Raw genomic sequence first — 22,854 nt, 5'->3', positions numbered from 1 at the left:
TGTTGCTTTCCCTGCAGCCACTTTTAATAGTAATGTTTTTTCCTTTAGAAGCTGTAGGTTTCTCGGAAGTTACAAACACAAATGTCTCCAACAGCCAGTCGGATAATGACAATCAGTAAGAAGTCTATGTCTGGCAGTGGCTGAGCAAGCAGGCTCAGGTGTCCCAGGTTTTCCACATAGAGACCTAGACTTTTTTTTTTTTTCCAGATGAGGAAGGATTAATTTTTATCTATGATTTTGGAGGTTTCGGTCAGTCATCTTTGTTTCATCGATTCTTGGCCTTAGTGAAGCCAAGCAGATAGTGGGAGCATTATGGAGAATGCCGGTTGACTCATAGTGGACAGAAAGAAGGAGCCTGTATATATAATAATATGAGCTTTTTCTCATATTTTAATATATAATATATATTGAAAATTGAAATCTCTTGATTTACCTAATTTTGTTATCTAGTTAAACTGCATCTTTTAAATTATCAACCTACCATGTGAGCTAAAGGGTAGATTATGTTGATTCAATTGACTTGGACCTTTCTACCAAAGAAAGCCCTCTGTGAACCCAGAGTTTCCAGGTTGAACTGGAATATTTTATGATATTTTATGAATATTCCCACCATATACCTGCACGAATACTTCTAATCCATGGGCACTCATAAAATTTTTGTTTGTTTTTGTTCCCCATGCCTAGTTTTGTCGTTCACTTCCTGTTTGTTTTAATGCCACAACTTCTCAACTGTTTATTTCCCCCTTTTTTCTAGATTTAAGTAAAAAGACTAAAGGTTAGGCGATTCAGTAAAAAGGATTCTGTTCATGCTGACACGTGACTGAAAACAGTTTTGGTGCTGTAAACGGAGAACTAGAAATTCTGTTTAGGTTTGCATGGTTTCTGGTTTCTGCCAGGACGAAAAAAGAAAAAGAAAGAAAAAGAGAAGAAAATCGGTCCGTGCCGGAAGGAAAAGCTGTGCTGAGAGGATACACACAGATACAGCCAGCTCCAAAGAGAACAGAGATCACTTCTTTTCCCCCCCACCAGAAGGAAGCAGCTATAAAATAGCATATTCATCCTTTTCCGAGTGAATACTGCCTTTTTACCGACGATTACTAGGTCTACTTTGCCATTTTCATTCGTTACTGGGAGAGCCCAGTACTGAATTGTCCTAGCTTCAGGATCTTGTCCAATGCCTTGTTACTCCCGGCTTTTCCTCACCTCTTTAGAATCGATGATGTCCAATCCAGAACGGATCTCGGCTTTCCCTAGACCCTCCTCAGATTCTTTTGGCGGGAACACAAACCTTACAAAAGGGTTTCCTCTTCCATCCCCCTATTCTTTTTTCCCTTGTTATGTCTTCCGATTTACTATCAAATCTGGTTTCGTCCGACTGCAGGTTACCCCCGTCCCCCCACCCCCACCCCGGTGATCTTTAGCTGATTTGGTTTTGAGAGGGTTACTAGCAGAATCTCTAATCAGTCCTGTGTGACAATCGCTCTCTGCTAAATGTGCACAGGCTCCGTCGAGATTTACAATCCCTAGTAGCCAAAACCAGAAAATCCTTTCTACAATTGTTCTATCAGTCCCCTCCCAACCCTAAAATCCTCTTAAAGACGGCTTTAATCATTTTTATCTAGGTCACACTCTAGAGCTTTCATTTTAAAAGGTTTCACTTTAGAATTCCAGAGTTCTATTAAAATGCAGCAGATGGAACCGTGTGGGGCTTTGACCTTGTCAAAACGATGATTTAAAAATGTCCTAGCTCAACTGCAAGAGGGCATCACATAACAAAAGCTTTTCCAGGAAGCCACTTTTTGTCCTTGCTTCTCCGGGTATCCCCAAGGCACAGGCACCGAGGCGAGAACGCATCCTTGGTCTCCGGGGTCACACCCTAAGCCCTCGGCCGGGTCCCGACCCTGCCCTATGCGGCGCGGGATCTCGGTGCTGACCCGAGCGCAGCCTTGCCCTGGTAGCCGGAGCAGAGCAGCATCTGCTTCCGACCGGGACCCGCCCCCGGGCCGCGGCGCCCACGCCCAGCGCGGTCCGCTGCCCCGGCGCAGTGCAGCAGAGAGCACACTCCCGCTCGGCGCACGCGCATCGAGACCCGCGCCCTCCGCGGCGGGAGGGGCTGAGGGGGCGTCCGGGGGTTCGGGGGAGGAGGAGGAGGAGGAGGCGGCGGGCCGCGTCGCCCTCATCCGGGCTCGCGCTCGCCCTAGCGCTCGCCCTCCGCCTTGCCGAGCCCCGCGAGGCTGAAACGCTTTCTCCCAGCATGCAGCGGGAGGAGGGATTTAACACCAAGATGGCGGACGGCCCGGATGAGTACGATACCGATACGGGCTGTGTGCCCCTTCTCCACCCGGAGGTGAGGGACCGCGCCGAGCGCCTTCCCGGCCCTGCGGCCCAGCGGCTTCGCTTCCCCAGCCTCGCCCGGGGCGGTGGCTGATGCGTCCGCGCGGTGACCTGTGCGGGACCCGGGGAGGCTGAAGAAGCGAGTCCAGGCCCGAGCGCGGCGGCGAGCGGATAACGGGGGAGGAGATAGCGGGGCGGGCCCGGCCGGGGCGGGCTCTGGGACGCCGTCCCTGGCGGTGCCTGGAGGACAGAGGTGGGGATGGCGATGGTTCTGTTTTGTTGCTGCGTTGCCTGCGGGTGCAGAGGCGACGGAGGCCTCCTGACACTTTGGAACCTCGGCTGAAGTCCCTGGTCTCGCTCCAAGCCTCTTCAGGGAGAAGAAGAAGCCTATCTGCTTTTGATTTTCTTCCCCTCTTCCCCTCTTTCTTGGTGGTGAATGACACTACCCTTCCCATTAGTTCACCCGTACCTGGGGGATAGTAGTTTCTTGGGCAAAGTGATGTCCTTCCAGGATATGGCATAGCAACCAGCTCGCCGCTGGTGACGGCGAATTTTGATGTATGAGTGTTTGCCTTTAAGCCATAAGAAAAGAGAGTGGGTCAGAACTTTCGGGAATAAACCCACGCACACATTAGCGTGTCACAAAGTAACGCTGTTTTGGGACTATTGGGAAGGGTAGACAGCGCAACACGTTTCCCACCGTTTCTTTTGTATCTTCTCATGAAAGTGAGCAGTTTTCTGTGCGGGATCAGTCACGTTCTGCAGTTGTTTACCTCCCAGCTTTGAGTTTGTGTTTAGTTAAGGCCTGGAAGCAATTCTTTGTGCATCCAGGTTTTTTAACCGTACGGTTCTATGTGAGGTGCGGGGAGGGCAGGAAAGAGTAGCGCAGTTTCCTGCAGAACTCTGGTCTTGTTTTGAGATTGAGAGTTGTGTACATACCCGTGGTGTTCACTACAGGGTGAACAAACGTGGTTACTTTTCGTTAGATTGGTTTTATTTCTTTATGGCTTTTGCATCTTCCTTTATTTTTCTTTTTATATATTGTGAATAACAAGGACCACTTTCGTATTAATACTCCGTTATTTCATAACTTGATCATATATATACACACATACATATATACATACACACATAGATGCATACAAATATACTACACACATAAATATATACACATATACACATTATCTATACTTACACAAAATGAGACAGTTTCTTAGAAATATATGCCAGGACAAGTCTCGTTAGAAAAGGATATTTTGGGTTTCTGACACAGCTATGTAGTAAGACGAAACTTTTTGAAAAATTAAAGTGTTAACAAACGTAGAATTGGCATTAGAGATTTCTTTTGGTTTACACCTAGTCCCTAGAAATAGGTCCAGGAACTTTTCTGATGTTATGTTGTATTTGTGGTTAAGGAATATTTCTGTTCATCTGTTCTGTGGGTATATTTCAAGCACTTAAAGTGTTTTATGTATTTTAATGTACTGTGACATTCAGTGGCAGTCGGATTAGGAGTTCAAAGCTCTTTGATAGTATGAATTGGAGGCCAGCTTGGGGCTCAATGAGACCAAACTATACACACACACACACACACACACACACACACACACACACACAAAACCAAAAAAAAAAAAAACAAAACTTTCCTTTCCTCTTTGTAAAAGTGTATGTCGTTACCCTAAACATAATTTTGCAGGGTGTGGTAATTCACATCCAGTATTTGGGAGTCAGGAATGTCCCTAAGTTCGAAGTCAGACTAATCCACTTAGCAAGTTCCAGGCCAGCCAGGACTGCATAGTGACACTGTGTCTCAAAACACTTTTTTAACCTAATAATAATCTAGAGATTGCTTGGTGTAATAGAGAGCTTGAAGTTTAGGTACCATGAGTTTGTTGTTTAACAGATGGTATGTTATTAGAAAATCAGCTTCCCCATTGTTCTCAGATGAAATTGATAAGATATAGATTTCTTTTACCAAGTAAGCACTAGGTCTAGTAAGTTTTAAGTTCTGTAACTTTGGGGACTGACTGCAATTGTTATTATTTTCTGTGGTTAGTTTCTTGCACCTGCTGTAGATCTAGTAGTGCTTCATTCCTTACAGTGTGTTAGGAGCAGAACAGGACAGGCTGTTTGTCTAGAGTTTTGTGAAATTGGGGTGGTGATGGTGGTGGTAGTGGTGGTGGTGGTGGTGATACTTAACTAATGGTCCATTAAGGAGCTAATGGAGCACATAGGCTTTTGTGTCCGACTGATGGGGATTACCATTCTGATGCTACTTCTGTTTGATCTCAATCTCTTCCTGCTTTTTTCCTTTTTCCTCTTCCAGGAATGGTGTCTTGTAGCCTTCAACTCCCTTTGTATCCAAAAATGACCTTGACTTTCTAATTCTCATACGGTGGATCAGCTATGTGCCGTAACTTCCTGTCTATGCAGTGCTGGGGAGTGAACCCAAAGCTTCGTGCATACTAGGCAAACCGTGTTGCTAGCACCTCATCCCTAGTGCTGGATTCTAATTTGGAATCCTCAGTAATTAAAGGAAGAAAAAACGTCTTAAAGTTTCTGTTTGTTCTTCAGACAATATCGATATTTCCAGACTGTGTTTAACCATATGGGAATGTAAGTCAGAATTCACGAATGAACACATTTTAGGCACTCTGGTAAGGTCATCTTTCCACTTTCACTACTAGACATGATGGTTTCTTTTTGAGTGATATAGAAATTTATGTGTGTTGAGGTTTTTTTGGGGGTGGGGTGTGGTGAGACAGGGTTTCTCTGTGTAGCCTTAGCTGTCAGGGAACTCACTTTGTAGACCAGGCTGGCCTTGAACTCACAGAGATCTGCCTGCCTTTTCCTCCCAAGGGCTGGGATTAAAGGCAAATGCCACCACCACCCAATTTACGTGTTTTTAATTTATAGGATTTACATTTTGTAGAAATGTTTCATTTTACTTTTTTCTTTGGATTTAATGCTATCACAAAAGTTTCTAAGTATTTGTTAAATGGATAAATTATTTGTGGGATAGAGAGTAGGTGAGCAAACATGGCAGAACACAGCTATAATACACATAGGTGAGGAACGGAAACAAGAGGATTCCAAGCTCCCAGCCAGAGGAAAGCTACACAGCCAGACTGCATCCCTCAGGTTAGACAGAGTCTAGACAGGAGGTTAGAATCCGCTATTGCAAAATCACCAATTTGTATGCAAAGAGTCCACTACTAAAACCCTTTTAAGACAGATATGCAGTTGCATGGACAGTGGAACATTTTTAGAGGCATTTTTGGTAAGAAAAAGCTTACTTTCTAAATGAAATGCCATTCATTTAGTGAATCTCATAAATACGTGTTTATCAGATTTGGACCATGTGTGGTACTGAACTCAGAAGTGAGTGTTGTGTGTGTGTGTGTGTGTGTGTGTATGTGTGTGTGTAGGGTCAGGGAGAAACACTATAGGATACTTTTAAATGTGCTTTGCTGTTTACTGTCATTGAGGTAGAATTATACTTTCCTCACTGTAAAGTTGGGTTGCTATTTACTAACCTTGTAGTCATTGTTAATGTTAGTGTTAGATAAGCTACAAGCTACTGTTTGAAAATCAGCTATCACTGTGGGACTGATAGGCCATGGCCTATCGTAGTGAATACTGAAAGGGAAACTGATATTACTGTTGCTCTGTTGAAATAGGTGCTAATTCATTTTATCATGGAGAAAGAATTAAGGCTATTTGGAAATAGATAAACTGGCCAGGAGGGTATCAGGATGCTGCTTCTGGCTCTGTAACCCCGAGTTAGCAGATGCTTAGCTATTCTTAGTTTCTTTGCTTTTTAGATAAAGAGGCCAGATTAGATGATCTCCAAGATTTCTTTGAACTCTGATGTTCTGATTGAAGTTGTGATTTGGTTTTTGTTTTGGGAAGCAGTAGGATAATCAACTTGAACATCTAACCGCTATACACAAAATATTTAAGACTGAGTAACTGGACGAAATCCAAGTTAGTGCAGAACGGAGCAGTAGCCTGCTAGCAGTGTCAGGTTCTAGTCACTCAGAATAACCAGTTAGGAGGCTGGGAGGAGGGATACAGACCATATGTTGGTTTGCAGTGCAGCAGCTGCTTGTTTTATAGTAGCTGGACTTCAGCAGATCAGCTCAGTACTTCAATAGAAGGAAATCACAAACCCCCTTCTGCCAGCCTATTGGTGGGGCGCCATGTGTCAGGAATCTGACAGCACTGGATTGGAATGCCTGAATTACCTGGGCTCTCACTTTTCTCTCCACTTCCTCCTTTGGTTTCAAAACTGGTACAGCATCTTCCCACTTCCCCCACCCTCAACCAACCACTAGCTACCACTGTGTGTGTGTGTGTGTGTGTGTGTGTGTGTGTGTGCGCGCGCGCGCACATGTCTTTTAATTGGTGCCACTTTATTTTACATTGTCTTTATCCCTTTTCTTTTCTCATGATTTGATCTGTTGAATGCTACAGTGTACCTGCCATCTCACAGGCTTGCTTCCTAGTCTCCTTTTTCAGGCTCCAGTAGTGATATCTTTTTTTCATTTGTACTTTTCATCCTATTAAGTATTTAGAGGTAGATTTGTTTATGTGTATAAACTAATGTCTGCAGACAGGATTTTTTCCTGTTATGTTACTGGCTGGCAACTCTGTCATCACACTCTTTTTTGCAGACATTAGATAGTATGCCTTAGGGTGCCTTTTTTCTTTTTAGGATTTTTTTTTTATTTGGGTGTGGTAGAACCCACCTTTAAATCCAGCACTTGGAAGTATAGGCAGATGGATCTCTTGAGTTTGAGGCCAGCCTGGTCTATAGAGTTCCAGAACAGCCAGAGCTACACAGAGAGACACTGGTTCAAAAAACAAACCAAAAAAAGCTTTATTTTTATTTTTTTTGTATGTGTGTGAACATGCTTGTGGAGGTCAGAGGAAGGGAACAGAGCTCCCTCTTGCTGGGCGGTTGTGAGCTGTCACACGTCAGTGCTCAGAACTGATCATGGGGCCTCTGGCAGACCAGCAAGTATTCTCAACTGAGCTAGTTTTCCAAGCTCCTTTTTTAAAATTGAAACAGAAATGCTCTAAATCATAATTGTACTTTTTAGATTTTAAAGACATAATAATGACTGAGTCTATATAAAATGAAAAATAGGATTATTGACCTTATGGAGTGTAATAAATCCAAAGTTAAAAATTAGCAGAACTGAATTTTTTACTTTGCGGGGGAAAATGTCATTTTTCTATCCTGTATTTTTTTTTTCAATCTTTGTTGTTAAGATAGGGTCTCACGTCGTCCAGGCTGGTCTCTCACTGTGTCCTGTTGGATGACCTTGAGTTGTAGATTCTTCTGCCTCTCCTGAAGTACCTGGGTTACAGGTATGGGCCCCAGGCTCAAGGTGTGGTTTATTGAAATTGTCAATTTGACACAATGTAGAGAGTTCCCCGAAAAGAGAGTCTTACTGAGGAACTGTCCAGATTAGGCTGGCTTTGCTGGATTGTCTTGACTAAGTTAATTGATGTAGGAAGACCCAGCCTGAAAGTGGGCGGCAGTGTACCTAAGAGTTTGGGTCCTTGACCTAAAAATAAGCTGAGCACTAGGCAGGCAGGTGTGCGTCCATTCTCTTGGCTCTGATGTGCATGCCACTAGTGGCTTCAAGTTCGGATTTCTTGACTTCCCTCTTACAGCTGATTGTAGCCTTGAATCACAAGCTACTGTAAACCCTTTTTCTCCCCTAAGTTGTCTTCTTGTTAGGGCATTTTATCAAAGCACCAGAAACGAAACTAGAATACCCAAATTTTCATCTTAATGACTCGTGGGGATTATTTTAAAAGTATTATGAGTGAACTCTGGAGTACATAGATAGAAAACTGTAAGTGTGAGCAATGAATGATTTTAGGATGCTTGTATCCAAATCCCAGTGACCTGGGCAAACTCCTGAACTCTTGTGTTCCAGCTGTCTACACCAACACCAAGTTACAATATTTTGAGATTATTGTAATAACTAAATGAGCTCTAATTTATGCAGAGTTCTGTGTTTTGCCATTGATAAACAGAGTAGATCTTAGCCATTAGTGTAATAATAGACAGCATCTCAAATTGAGCAATTGTGTGTGTGTGTGTGTTTGTTTGTGTGCACGTGTGTGTGCACGCACGTGCACGTGCGCATGCAGGCACTAGCCTAGAGGTAACTGACTGAATTACTACAGTAAGTAATAGTCTCAAAGATAGGTGGAGGGCTTTTATGATAAACCCTTTTGTTTTACTCTGTGGTCTCAAACAGTGTTTGTAGAACATCTGGGTATGACTTTGTCACAGATTTGAAGCCACAGGGTGATGAAGTGTATGAAGTAACACATTGTGAAACAGAAGACTGTAGATTTTCAGATATTTCTGGATGGACAAAGATGAGGATGAGTGAGATGTGTGTGTGTGTGTGTGTGTGTGTGTGTGTGTGTGTGTGTGTGTGCGCGCGCGTGCGTGCTTGCGTGCGTGCGTGCGTGCGTGCGTGCGTGCGTGCGTTAAATTAAAGGAATGGATTGTAGGCTGTTAGGGTTTGTTGCGGATGCTGTGGTGGGGACAGCTAAGGTGTGTTAGAAATATAAGAAGGCTGAACGAGTAAAGGCACGCAGACAATCTGGGTTCAATCCCAGGGCCCACATGGTGGAGGAAAGAGCTAACCCCTGAAATTGTCCCCCACATGAGGGCTGCGGCACCCCCTTCCAAAATAACTGAATGAATGTAGCAAAAAAATTTAAAGGTATTTTAAATGTAATGTGCATTACACAGACCTCCAAACGATCTCAGTGTCAGTCACAAAGGTGTTTTACTGTTAAGATGCATAAGTTATTGTTAAAGGCATCTTGCCATTGTATTACTAGTGAGATGTATTACTAATTTAAATGTTGCAGGTACAAAGTTTAAGGGTAAATAAATCACGTATCTTAATTTTGAGTTTTGAGGATGATATTTATAAACATATGATTAAGAATCTCACTCAGTGGCTTATTTATCCAGTTCTGGGACAATATCTTCTTTGAGGGTTCTGTTAAAAGAGTTATTAGTGAGTGAGCTGGAAGGAAGGTCAGTGAACCTGTAGCCTTCTGAGAAAGGAAGTAACTGCAAGGAAGGCAATGCCTTGAATTGCAAAGGGTTAAACCATATGTTTTTCTGTGCAGAAAAATTGGTGCACTAATTGCCAAAATTAGTACCACCCAAAAGTAAAAATTAAGAGAAAAAAAAACCACCTTACCAAATGAATTCTGCTTTCTTTAGAGTTGATCCATGCCAAATAGAGTGTTTCTTTGGTTAGTCAGAGTACTCCCAGCGGACTTGGAGTATCCCTCATGTGTTGATGTGGAGTTGATGTGGAGGGCTGAGTGGAGCTGAAGGCTTCAGAATGCCAAATGGCTTATGTTTTTAATTGTTGTCACATTCTAGGGGAAAAAAAAAAAACAAGTGAATGATTTTTCTGATTGTGGTCACTTTCCAGTTTATAAAGGATTTGACGAGAGATGAACAAAACTAATGGGATTATCCCTGTTTTCATAGGGGAAAAATCTTGTTTTTCACTGATTATGGAGTTGCTCTTACTTTATTAGAAACTTCTGATTGCAAGTGTCAAAACTTAAAAATTAGTTGGGTAAAGGGAGGATTTACTTTGCTGTCTTTTACCATGGGGTCCTGTCAGGGCACAGTTGCCCTGAAGGAGAGCCACAGCGTGGCTGAGACTCTCACCACTCTTCCTTTCAGCTGTGTTCTCTCCTGCTGGGGAGCAACCTTCTTTAGTCCATGTGAGATAGACATGGAAGCCAGGTTTAGTTATTTTTACTTTTTGGCCAAACTGCTCAGACCATCCCAATAGGGAGGTGAGGCTCAGATTTAGTTTCTGGGCCTGCTTTAGACCACCAGTTGCTGGTCAGGACGAAGTGACTGGAGCTGGGGAGGAATGTCTGGGCAAATAAGTGACTTACCATATCTATTTATGTCCAGCTGTCATTTATCTTTTACAATCATACTCTGAGAGGTGTTAGGGTAACTTAGTCAGGCTAACTACATCATACAGTTTCTAATGAACTACTGGGTGGCATTGTTATGAATAGCCTGGACTGGAAATTTGTAAACCTTTGTGCAATGCCACATAGTTATAATATTTTTCAGAATGTCAGGCTGTACAGTTACCATAACTGTGCTGGACTGTGCTGCTGTATAAAGCAGCTGTAAGCAGTCTGCATGCTGTGTTCCTGTAGCAGCTAATTGTAAACTCAGATGCTGGGGCTGTACCATACCAACCTCCGATTCAGAAGAAGATGCATAGAAACTCCAAGAAATTTATGTTAAAGAACACTTCAACACATTGAAAGCTCTTTATCTCTCATATCTCAACTTCATCAGAACTGTGTTCATGGGGGACATGAGTTAGATGAAGAATACATGTGTATGCTCAAGTCTGAAAGGGAACTTTCCTACAATAAACATGCTTCCCTACAGAATTCTTTACTGTGTGGGTTTGTGTTATATTTGTTTTAAGAGTTTCAAGGGGATCCTTACAAGTGCCCCTTCGTTTCATTCTCCACCTTTCAGACCTTGTTTTGATACTTGGGCAAAGTTATATACAGAAGAAGGAAGGGTTCTAATTTGACATTTAATGTATGAGGCATTGTACCAAGTTAATGTTATTGCCTCACTGTGATACATAATAGCAATAATTGTTAACACTGACCTGTAACATTGAGATAAGTGTATTAGCACAACCAATTTAAGCATATTCCCACATAGATTACAGATAAATGAGACTCTGACTATGCTTATTTTATTTGGCTTTGACAATTACTGGGGGTAACCCCTAATCTACTTTTCTAACTGCTGGACTGGCTACTTCCCTAATGGTATCCCAAAATACTTGTTTCTCCTAGCCATGTGCTTATGGTCCATCTCCTCTTGGAGCCTTCTTCTCTCCTCTCACGGATTGCTTTCCCACACCAACCAGGAAACTCCAAACCCACCTACCTTTAATTCTTCCAATAATTGGCTGAAGTCAGTTTTACTTAACCAATAGTTTTAAATTGAGGAACAAGGTTTATAAAACAAAAGCTTGTAAATGTGAGAATTCACTCTTAGGTCTAGACCTTCTAGTACAAAATAATTATAATACATTGCAATAGACCAAACCTCAACACTAACTCAGCATTCTACACACTTTTACCTACGTATTCTTTAATTTTCACTGCTTTGTGTGCCTATTTTACAAATGAGATAATTGATGGATGTGAAAGTCAGATTTTCTGGTGAGCAGAAGAACTACATAGAAACCCAGGTTGCCCCTGTGATAGAAATGATGGAGTTACAAAGTTTATCATTGTTTGGTTGACACCAGACACCTGTGGTTGCAAATTTTTTCATCTATGCTGTTTTTAATCATGTACAGTTTTTTTCTTAGTTATCTTAGGTTTGGCTAAGTTATATCCTATAAAATTGAACAGGAAGTACAATGAATTCCCATGCCCCTTTCCTCTACTTGGTAATTTTTCCCTGTCATCAGCATACAGCAACAGAGAGGTACATCCGACAACAGTTCAGCTTCTGTTAGTGTGCCAGTGCCATTCAATCTGTACTTTATATTTAAGGCTCATTCCTGGGCTTGTACAGCCTTTGGCTCTTAACTGATGTATGTTTACCATTATTGAAGACTCCCTAAAATTTCTTTTTTGCTTACTGTGGAACATACATTAACTAGAAACCATGCTGCACATTTTGTTCTTGGGCAGCAGTATCCAGAGTCTGTGATGCTCTTTATAGCTATGAACCCAGTCATCCGTGCAGCCATCAGGGCAGATGGTCAGGACTCAGGCTGGTCATGATGACGCTCACATGTGCTATGAGTACAGAACTTGGGAGGTTATGGCAAGTGGTTATTGGAAGTTCAAAGCCAGCCCGAGTTATAGTGTGTTCCAAGCCAGCTTGGGTTATATAAGATCCTGTCTCTGTTCTTAAAAAATGGAATACTATTGAGCTCAAAAGAAAAAATCCAGTCATAAAATTTGTAGGAAAATTGCTAGACTTCGAACATAGAATATTAAGAGAGTTTATACTATCTCAGAAAAAACCCGTATGTTCTCTCTCATATGTAGGATCTAACCAACCGTGTAGGTGTATATGTAAACAAATGGTACATGTGGGTACAGTAGAACATGTAGAAATGAGAACAAGAAGGGCTAAATATTAGGGATTAGGAAGGGCTGAGCGCAGGAACGGACATGCGTTATGACAGAGGACAGCTAATCCTTCCTCTGGTTTGAAGTCTGTCTGGATTCTTTTGTTTTTGATGGTTGATAACGGCATGAGAATATAGTGAAAAAAAAAAACATGAAATCCAGTGTAAACAGTGCAGTTTTCATAGAATGACGTGTATAGAAGTTCATTGAAATTTATAGACTGAGTTTAGTTAATTTGGTGTGTGATATGTGTGTATGTGTGTGTGTGTTTGCGTATGTTTGTTTCCTTAGATAGGTCTTACTATGTAGCTGCTATCCTGGAACTTACTATGTAGACCAGGGTAGCCTCGAATTCACAGAGATCTACCTGCCTCTGCCTCCCAAGAACTGGGATTAATTAAAGGCATTCACTACTATGCCCAGCTAGCTTGTGATGTTTTTTGCATTTGCCAAGCTTTTTAAAATAAATTTTATAAAATTCTTTAAAAGGCAACCAGGGGGTTGAGGATTTAGCTCAGTGGTAGAGCGCTTGCTTAGGAAGTGCAAGGCCCTGGGTTTGGCCCCCAGCTCCGAAAAAAAGAACCAAAAAAAAAAAAAAAAAAAAGGCAACCAGTTTGGTCAGATTGATAAAGAGTGTGGTGTGTGTGTGTATGTGTGTGTGTGTGTGTGTGTGTGTGTGTGTGTGTGTATGTGTTAGTATGTGTATGTATATATACAGATGTGTATGTGTGTATGTGTGTGTTGTATGTGGAGACCAGAGGAACAGCAAGTGGTGTCAGGAACTGTCCTTGTGTTTTGAAAGGGTTTCATTGGCATGAAGCTCAGTGGTTAGGCTAGGCTGGTCAGAGCAATACCCCAGGATTTCGCTGATCGTGTCTCCCCAGTGCTAGGCTTATAAATGCACTCACGCTTCTTTGTTATGTGGGTCTGAGGATCTGAAATCAGGTCGTCAAGACTACATGGCATGAATTTATTGACTGAGCATTTCCCAGCCCTACCTGCATTTTAAAATTTTGATGTTGTTGAGTTTTTTTGTTTTTTTTTTGTTTTTTTTTTTTAAAGAATGTTGCGGGCTGGAGAGATGGCTCAGCGGTTAAGAGCACCCGACTGCTCTTCCAGAGGTCATGAGTTCAATTCCCAGCAACCACATGGTGGCTCACAACCATCTGTAAAGAGATCCGATGCCCTCTTCTAGTGTATCTGAAGACAGCTACAGTGTACTTATATATAATAAATAAAATAAATCTTTAAAAAAAAAAAGAATGTTGCTGGTCCAAATTTAGGTATTCTTGCTTGTATAAGCAGCGATACTTGACCACCCAAGCCATCTTCCAGCCCCTGTATACACAGTTAAAATAACGAAACTATAGGAATGGAGAATGAGCCCATGGTTACCAGAGGCTAATCAGGGAAGGAGAATTGGTACTGCTTTAAAATCCCAGTGTCCTCATGTGCCTATCTCATATAAAGAAAATCCCAGTGTCCTCGTGCACATCTGATGTAAAGATTTGCCTGATTACATTCTTGTACATAAGAAAGTGTGGAGTTCAAGAATTGATGTGTTCTAACTGTCGACGTCCATTGCTAGTAATTCTGTCCTTGGGCACATTACTTTTTACCTTGGGTGTCTCCATTTTCTTTCCTGAAAACACTAGAGTAATAGAAAATCTTTGTTTTAAGGATTCTTTATAGAATTGAGAGAGTTAATGTACTAAGTGCTGTAAGATTAACATTTTCAAGCTCTGAGATTGAGGTTTGTGTTTTGCTGTGAATGGTGCCTTTTGCTTTGGGCAAGTGGTGGTGGTGGTGGAGGAGGTGGAGGTGGAGGAGGTGAAGGAGGTGGAGGAGGTGGAGGTGGTGGTGGAGGTGGAGGTGGTGGAGGAGGTGGAGGTGGTGATGGAGGTGGAGGTGGTGATGGAGGTGGAGGTGGTGATGGAGGTGGTCGAGGAGGTGGAGGAGGTGGTGGTGGAGGAGGAGGAGGTGGAGGTGGTGATGGAGGTGGTGGTAATGGTGGTGGAGGTGGTGGTGGTGGTGGTGGTGGTGGTAATGGTGGTGGAGGTGGTGGTGGTGGTGGTGGTGGTGGTAATGGTGGTGGAGGTGGTGGTAATGGTGGTGGAGGTGGTGGTGGTGGTGGTAATGGTGGTAATGGTGGTGGAGGTGGTGGTAATGGTGGTGGAGGTGGTGGTGGTGGTGGTAGTAGTAAACGGCTATCTTTGATTGTTCCTCAAGGAGTAACTGTACACTTGCAGGCTTACAGCACTGGAACGCATGACATGTAGCTTGGAAGGAGACTCCATTGTTGTGGAGTTTCTAGGTGGTAGTGTGTGTGTGTGTAGGTTAGACATGATGGAGGGGAGACCAGCTCTGACCATGAAAATCTTATCTCCAACACTGTAGAAGATCTTGTAAGTACTATAACCCTCCAATTCAAATGATGAAAAGGTTGTAAGTGGTTCCACTGGCAGTTCTCTCTGTGATACATGATATTAGTAATGGTGTGGTTTCCAGTCACATCTTTGTTTGAAACTTTGTCAATGTCAGCTCTAAAGGAAACTTCACTCCTCAAAGTTCTGGTAGTTAGACAAAAGCCAGCATTCCTCAGGAACCTGATGCCAGTCCTCCTCTTAAAAGGCAGTCAGTTTCCTTCTTACTGATCGAATGGATAGATGGCTGTCCATGGTGCCTGTTGGCCTCCTGGCTTTGTCCACATCACCTCCTCCTATACCAGACCCTCCTTCAGCTCAAGAGCTCACTCGCCCAGCTGTGTACTTTGCTTGTAACCCAGCTGTATTGACTGTCCTCTTCCGATGGCTTTCTTGGTCCTCGTTCTTGGCCTTCTTCTTGTTCCCCATGACCTAGTCTAGTCTGCTGGTCACGTTTAGTGTACTACTTTGTCTCTCTGTTCTGGGCTCTTCCAGATGCCTCTGGCTGTCCTCCCTCCAACCCCCATCTTCTATGTCTATAATAGAAACCTTCCCTCAGCCATACCTTGGAGCAGTCTTGTCAGTTTATAGTCTCCAGATAAGTTCAGAACAGTACCTAGGAAGTAAAATTAGTGATTCTTACTAATTTTATTTTTTAATTTTTAAAAACCTTACTTATTTTTAAAATTATGTGTGTATATTGTGTGTTGGGATGGGGGTTGTGTCAGATGATCATAGCTGTGTCAGACCCCTGGAGCCAGAGCTCCTGGACTTGTGAGTTGTCTTAGTGAGACACTGGGGATAGACGTTCTCTGAAAGAGCTATGCTGCTCTTACCTGCTGAACCCCTTTTGTCCCCTGAGGTTGTTTTTCCTGTGCATTTCAAGATGACTGCACAAGGCTGCTTTGTTAATCTTGCTTTTCTCTCTGTTTGTGTGCATGTGAGACAAAGCCCCATTTAGTTTATTTTAGGTTTTGAATTTGTGACCCTGAACTTTTGAGCCTTTTGTCTTAAAGTGCTCAGATTATAGGTGGCCAACCACCCATGATTTATTGGGGATTGAACCCAAGGCTTCGTGCTTATGTCAGGCAAACACTCTTACTAACTGAGCTACAGCCCAGTGCATCGTGTGTGTGTGTGTGTGTGTGTGTGTGTGTGTGTGTGTGTGTGTGTGTGTGATTGAATGTAGTCTAGTACAAGAAAAGGAACATAGTTTGGAGAAAAATGAAATAGGCTTGCACCTAGCATTATAACATAGCAGACTAAATAAAAACTTAACACTTTCTGAATGATCTATCACTCTAGTGTGTGTTCTTTTTTATTTTTTTAATTGGATGGCATATGAATTTTGAAGGTATGAGAAATTTAGGGCTGGAGAGATGGCTGGCTCAGCAGTTAAGAGCACTGATTGCTCTTCCAGAGGTCCTGAGTTCAATTCCCAGCAACCACATGGTGGCTCACAACCATCTGTAATAGGATCTGATGCCCTCTTCTGATTTGTCTGAAGACAGCTATGGCATACTCACATACATAAAAGAAATAATTCTTAAAATTAAAAAAAGTTTAAATATGAGAAATTTAAGCCACAGAATTTTTTAAGTCTTAAGAATTAGTGACATAATTATTGTCACATTTTAACAACTACAGAAGGGTGTGTGGAGAGTCCTGCAGCGCCACGTCCCCAGAAGACCTCTGCTCTGGACGTGGTGCCCCTACTACTGGGGCATTTGCTGAGAAGGTTTTTGGCCAGATAGAAATATTTCAAGTACACACTTACATAAAATGATTTCCTTATCAACACGTAAGCGGTATAATATGTTTTAGAAATTGTCATGTTTTCCTGAACCTTGTTTGGGTATATAATTCTATTTCAGAGAGTAATAATCTTACCTTTATGGTGTTTAAACTGTATTTTCCTATGCAGTATCCCCCCATGATATGAGGCTGTTTGAAATAAGTAAAATTGATAAAAATAAAAATTCACATTTCAGTCATAAAACTGAAATCTTGAGTGTGTATTAGTGTTATGTATACTCACATACATAAAATAAGACTCTTCATATTACACGAGCTCTATTGGACAGCATCCATTTGTGTAGGTTTTCTACATCTTCCACAGACGTCTTTTGGAGAAATTTCTTAGTTGGTAAAAGCTTGTGTGTGCAAGGATGAAGACCTGGGTTTGACCCCTAGAACCCATGTAAAAGTTGGGCTGAACAGTATGCAAGTGTAATCCTGGAGCTGGAGAAGCAGAAACTAAAGGGTTCTCAGAGCTTGCCAGCCAGCCTGCCTATCCAAATGTCGAGCTCCAGGTTCAGTGAGAGATTGTGTGAAAAAGCAGTGTGGTTAAGGTCATTTACTACTCTTCCAGAAGGCCAGAGTTCACTCCCCACCACCTGCATTGGGCAGCTCACAAGTGCATGTAACTCTAGTTCCAGCGGATTTGACACCCTCTTTTGGCTTTTAAGAATGCCACACATAAAGATAATAAGTTTATGAAAAAAGAAGAAAAGATGGAAAGCCTTGAGGCAGGCAGCCCATGTCAACTTTAGGCTTCAAAACCCATGCACACATCTCCATGCACAGACACAGGTATACATATACACAAACGCGTAGTACATGAGTGGAATCATTTACAGTGTAGCCATACAGGATTGATTGCCCATTCAGTGTCATTCTTGGAGATTGGTCAGGTGCTCGTAGTGGTTCTTTCCCTCTTGTTGCTGACTACTGTTCCATAGTATGAGTAGACCATCTTATACATACACTGTAAATTACCTGGGTTCCCAGCTTCTAGTTATTATATTTGTTACAATATACAGAACATACTTGTTATATTTAGTTACAAGTATTTGTGTGCAGATATTTATGTAAGCAAAAATTTAATTCTCAGAGGAAATGCAGTTTACTGGATCATATGGCTGTATATTAATGTTTTCCAGAGTGGCTATGCATTTTGCATTCCCACCAGCTGAGTATGTATGATATAATTTCCGCATCCTCATTGGTATTTGATGACGTTGCTTTATTATTTCATTGTTCTGGCTTCTCTCCAATCTGATTTTCAAATTGCTTTTGTGATTCAGTTAAGTTGCCACTCTGTAGGAGAGCGCTGGCAGGGGTACAGACAGGAGTATGGAATGAGGATCGGGTGTTTGTGTTAAAAGGTGAGACATGTGTGCATGAAACAAGAACTTTGTATTAAGTGTGAGGAGTTAAGTGAACTGGAGAAGTAGGGAAAGAGAGGAGACAACTTTTGATGGGCCTCTGTTAAGGATCATGAGTATGATAGTGTTGACCTTCTTGCTGGGGAAGGGAAGGGTTGTAGATTTGCTAGCCAAAAATTTTAAAATTATTGAATGCACATGCACGATGTGTGGATGTGTGTGTCACATGATTTGCATGTGTCATAGCACATGTGTTCAGAGGATAGTTTAATGGAGTTGAGTCTCCCCAACCTTGTGTAGGTTCCAGGGATTGAACTGAAGTTCCCAGGCTTACCCAGCAAGCACCTTTATCTGCCAAGCTGACTATTAATTAGTCCCCAAAACACACATGCACGAAGAGCTTATTTACAAGGGCACTGATAACGGACCATTAGGTTTTTTTTTTTTTTTTTTTTTGGTTCTTTTTTTCGGAGCTGGGGACCGAACCCAGGGCCTTGTGCTTCCTAGGTAAGCGCTCTACCACTGAGCTAAATCCCCAGCCCCGGACCATTAGGTTTTATCATGGTTAACAGCTGTTTGATTTGGGATTAGGAAATAAGGAACAAACTAGCTATATTGCAGTCACACAAGTAGGGAAGTTTTAACTAGGCCAAAGATGACAAGGTATTTGGTTTCAGATATTTTATGTCAAGCCTAAATATAGATGTGGAGACAACAATTCTATTAAATTATGACTGACCCGCTCACTCTGTCTGTCTGTCCCTCCCTCCACCCCCCTTGTGTGTGTGTGTGTGTGTTTGTGTTATGTGTGTGTGTGTGGGGTGTGTGTGTATGTGGGGTGTGTGTGTGGTATGTGTGTGTGGGGTGTGTGTGTATGTGGGGTGTGTGTGTGTGGTATGTGTGTGTGTGTGGTATGTGTGTGTGTGTGTATGTGTGGTATGTGTGTGTGTGTGTGTGTGTGTGTGTATGTGTGTGTGTGTGTGTGGTATGTGTGTATACTGGTTTTTTGCTTGCTTTCCACCTTACAGTCTGAGGTAGTCTCTTGCTGAACCGGGAGCTCACTCTTCAGCTAGCTTAGTCTAGCTAGCTTGCTGGAGAACCTGCCCCTTGTTTCTCAAGGGTTGGGGAATAAAGACAAATTTACCATACCCATGTGGCTTTAAGTAATCACTTTATCTAAGGAACCATCTTCTCAGCCTGTTGCGCACCCCCTTTCTTTCTTAGATAACATCTTCCTGAGTAGCCAGCCCATGCTAGCCAGGAACTTGTAATGCTCCTCCCCCAGTGTCCTAAGGGCAGCCACACCCTTGGAAATGGTTAACCCACTCTAATGTTTGTGATGTAGCACCATTGCCTGTTAGCCACTTCCCGAATGGCTGATGATATTTAATATCCTTTCTCCTGTATATTTTCTTTCTTGTATCTTTGATAAAGAATCTCTTGTCCATACCAGTTTACTGGGGCTGCTGTTACAGAATAACACAGACCAAATGGTTTACACTTGGAGAGCCCCCTCCCCAGTTTCGGAGGCTAGAAAACAAAGGTCCAGATTAAGTTGTTGACATGTGCTTTAGTGTTTAGATGTCTGTGGTCTCACTGCCTTTTTTAAAGCTACACTTTTTAACATTTAGTTTTGTAGTAAGTTTTGAGTTAATTTCTATATAATTTGAGTTTTAAATTTTTGGTTGATTTTTTTTTTAATCTTACTTTTGCCTATGGATTCCTATTTGTTTCTGAAAACTTTTCTGAAATGCTTTTATATTATTTAAAAAATAGTTGAGCAAATACATGGGTTTTAAATTCTAGGTTTTGTTTGTTTTTGTTTTTCTGTTTATCAAGTCTTTTTGTGTCTAAAACTAAGGCAGCCCTGTGTGATGTTGGTAACTTTTGCTTTTAATAGTTCTTAAAATTGACTTTGAGAAAATAGCAGGTGTCTTCCTATATAAATTTAGGATAACCTTGTCTGTAGCTACAAAGAATCTTAAGAGATTTTGATAGAAATTGCATTAAACCTATGTAAGTTTGAGGAGAATGGCATCCTTATGATGAATATTCTTTCATAAGTATAGTATACATGTCAGCTTACTCAGATTTTGATTTCTTTCATTAGTATTTGACATATGATGCTGCAGATGATGGCTATGCTGACTTGTGCCCCTTATTTGATGACATTTCTTTTCTCTTATGCACCACCAACTCATGGCTCCACCACATCATTTCTACCAGTGAAGAAAAAATTTTCCATTTTCGAAACAAAACCAAACACTGTTATTTTCCTTAGGTCTCATTTCTGTTCTGACTTTCGCTTTTATTGGTAACAAAACTTCCCTAAAAGAGTTGTAGGTAGTCGGAGTTCTGTCCATCCTTTCTTAAACCATCTCCAGTTAAGCACATGCCCTCACCTTGTCAAAATAGTCTGACCTCACGCTGCTAAGTCCCCAGGCCAGTTTGACTAGCTTTCTTTGTTTGAAGTGGAAAGGTTTGGTGTTTCTCTGGTCTCTGGGAAGAGAGAAGTCTGATGAATCTAAGCAGTGAGAGGAAGCAGGCTATATTGTTAGTGAGGGGATAAAGTGGTACTGCCACCTGGAGGCAGTGTAACGATGAAGGCCAGGACACAGCCATTTTATCTGTGAGGAGCAGCTTACCTAAGTTGACAAGGTCTAACCAGCAGAGCATCAAAAAGAATAGTCAGGGGCAGTATTTTTGTGTGATTTGTTGGTGCAGTGAAATACCATTTAGCATTGAGTGAAGGAGAGCAGTGCTGATTAATCTGAGAACAGTGCTTACTTGTGGCGTGTGAGATAAGCGCTGACACACGTGCGTACAGGAGGGTATTTGGTACAGCTTTGCTCGTCCTCTCAGCCTTTTCCCGGAAGTAGCTATAATCTGCCCCACAACTCTACCCTGTGCAACGCAGAGATCGTTTAACGGGAGAAGATTCTTTGAAGAGCTTAAGGCAATTCTATCTCAACTGACCTAATAGTATTCTTGCTAAAATTAGGCTGTGCAACCAAACAAGGACAGGAGTCAAGGTCAAAAAAGGGCTCAGTTGAACATGGTGGCTCATGCCTCTAATACCACCAGCGTGTGGGAAGCAGCTCTGGGTTCACAGGTTTGAAGCCAGGTTGGGCTAGATAGTGAGACCTTGTCTCAAAATGCCCCGGTTGAGAAAGCAAGCATTTGAATATCTTCATAGGTGCTAATAACTGAGAGAAAACTACACACAGTGCCAACTCTGCAGCTTAGACCATGAAGGGAAGTCTGCAGAGATGACTAAGGCCATGTGATAGGAAGTTGTTCTTGCAAACAGGAACAGTGGTTTTGGATTTCTGATCCAGAAGCCTGAGATAGTAAATTTGTGTTGCTTTAAGCCACTAGGTTTGTTACAAGAGAGATAGTAAACACAATTCCTTCACACAATGCCTAATGATTTGTTTGCATAGTAATGGGAGCTCAGGTAATAGGGTAGCTAGCTCGGTGTTTGAGGGAGCTGAAGGATTTAAAAGTTGGCCTAAGGCCGAGTACATCTTCTAAGTAGGATGACTGAGACGAGCTAAGGTATAAGATAGCACGATTTTTAGAGTACACAGCTTGAAGATATGTAGGGCGGATAGAGGAGAATGGTGATAATACAGCTGAAGAAAAAAAGTACACTGGGGCAGGTCCATGGAAGATTCTGTCAGAGTGCTGAATGTGCTCATTTACTTGCTAAACCTGATGATAGACATTGGAAGCGGTCAATAGAGACAGAGGCATGGATGGGCTGAGAGGTGTTTGTAAGGGTAGAAAGCAAGGCCAGTAGGGACTCTCTAGAGAAAAGCGTTCTTGAGTGCGGAGGCTGAATGAGTTTTCTAGCTATTTCTTGTTTCATTTCGTTTGTCTGTCTTGTTTTTTGATACACAGTTTCTCTGTATAGCCCTGGCTGTCCTGGAACTCTGTAGATCAGGCTGGCCTTGAACTCAGAGATCTACCTGCCTTTGCCTAGGAATGCTGGGATTAAAATGTTTAAAAGATATTTTTTCAGAATCTCTCAGAACCATTTTGTATCTGACTCAGTGTTTTGGGACCTATTGGAAATGTGTTGAGGACTTGAGTTTGGGATGCTGGTAAGTGCTGTTGGTCAAGAAGAAGGAAAAGAGACTTCCAAGGTGATTTCAGTTCATTTAGTAGATGTATTAAAAGGATGCTTGTTTAGAATCTTGAGTTGGATGAAAAAACTGATAATTATTGTCAAAAGCCAAAAACATAGTTTTCACCAAATTTAAGACCTAATTTAATTTTTAATATGAGTATGGCCTGGAAACAGAGATTGAGATCACCCTACGTACCATTTTCTAAGGTCATAACAAACCTCACCAAGCTTTTATAGGAATAGAATGAAGAGAATCAAAAATCAAGACACCTTTTAATTAACTTGTGAATGGGTTCAGCACAGCAGGGATATCTTTCCCATAGGCCTCAGGTACTATCTAATGTCAGTCTTAGTTTGGGCTTGATGAGAGAAACCAGGGCTCTAGTCATACATTCCAAAAGGATTTACCTAATGAAAAGTTAAAAGGTAATTAAAAAAAAAGTTACAAGGTGTTGGCACAGGTAGAAAGGAAGGCTGTAAGGAGCCATTTAGGGAGCTAAGCAAGCCTACAATAATCTGTCTCAGGACCTGCAGCAAGCAATTTAACATAATCATTGATTAGAACCAGTCTTGTAAAATGTTTAGT

At 42.0% G+C, this 22,854-nt stretch overlaps 1 protein-coding gene across 3 annotated transcripts in view; it reads left to right on the top strand.

Annotated features, from left to right (window-relative positions):
• Positions 1 to 2,041: 2,041 nt before the first annotated feature.
• Positions 2,042 to 22,854, top strand: part of Zdhhc17 (zDHHC palmitoyltransferase 17) — a 63,736-nt gene continuing 42,923 nt past the window's right edge. For 2 of the 3 annotated variants that reach the window (XR_015624322.1, XM_087558478.1), the window contains exon 1: positions 2,042 to 2,347. Coding sequence is in view for 2 of the 3 variants with exons in the window: in XM_087558478.1 (XP_087414604.1) it covers positions 2,255 to 2,347 (93 nt within the window). In the remaining variant the exon portion in view is untranslated. 3 annotated transcript variants of the gene reach the window in all.

This window comes from Rattus norvegicus, chromosome 7 (genome assembly GCF_021556685.1).
Source record: "Rattus norvegicus strain SHRSP/BbbUtx chromosome 7, alternate assembly SHRSP_T2T, whole genome shotgun sequence".
Taxonomy (NCBI): Eukaryota; Metazoa; Chordata; class Mammalia; order Rodentia; family Muridae; genus Rattus; species Rattus norvegicus.
The sequence above is the reverse complement of the archived record's forward strand: the minus strand, read 5'-3'. Positions and strand labels throughout refer to the sequence as shown.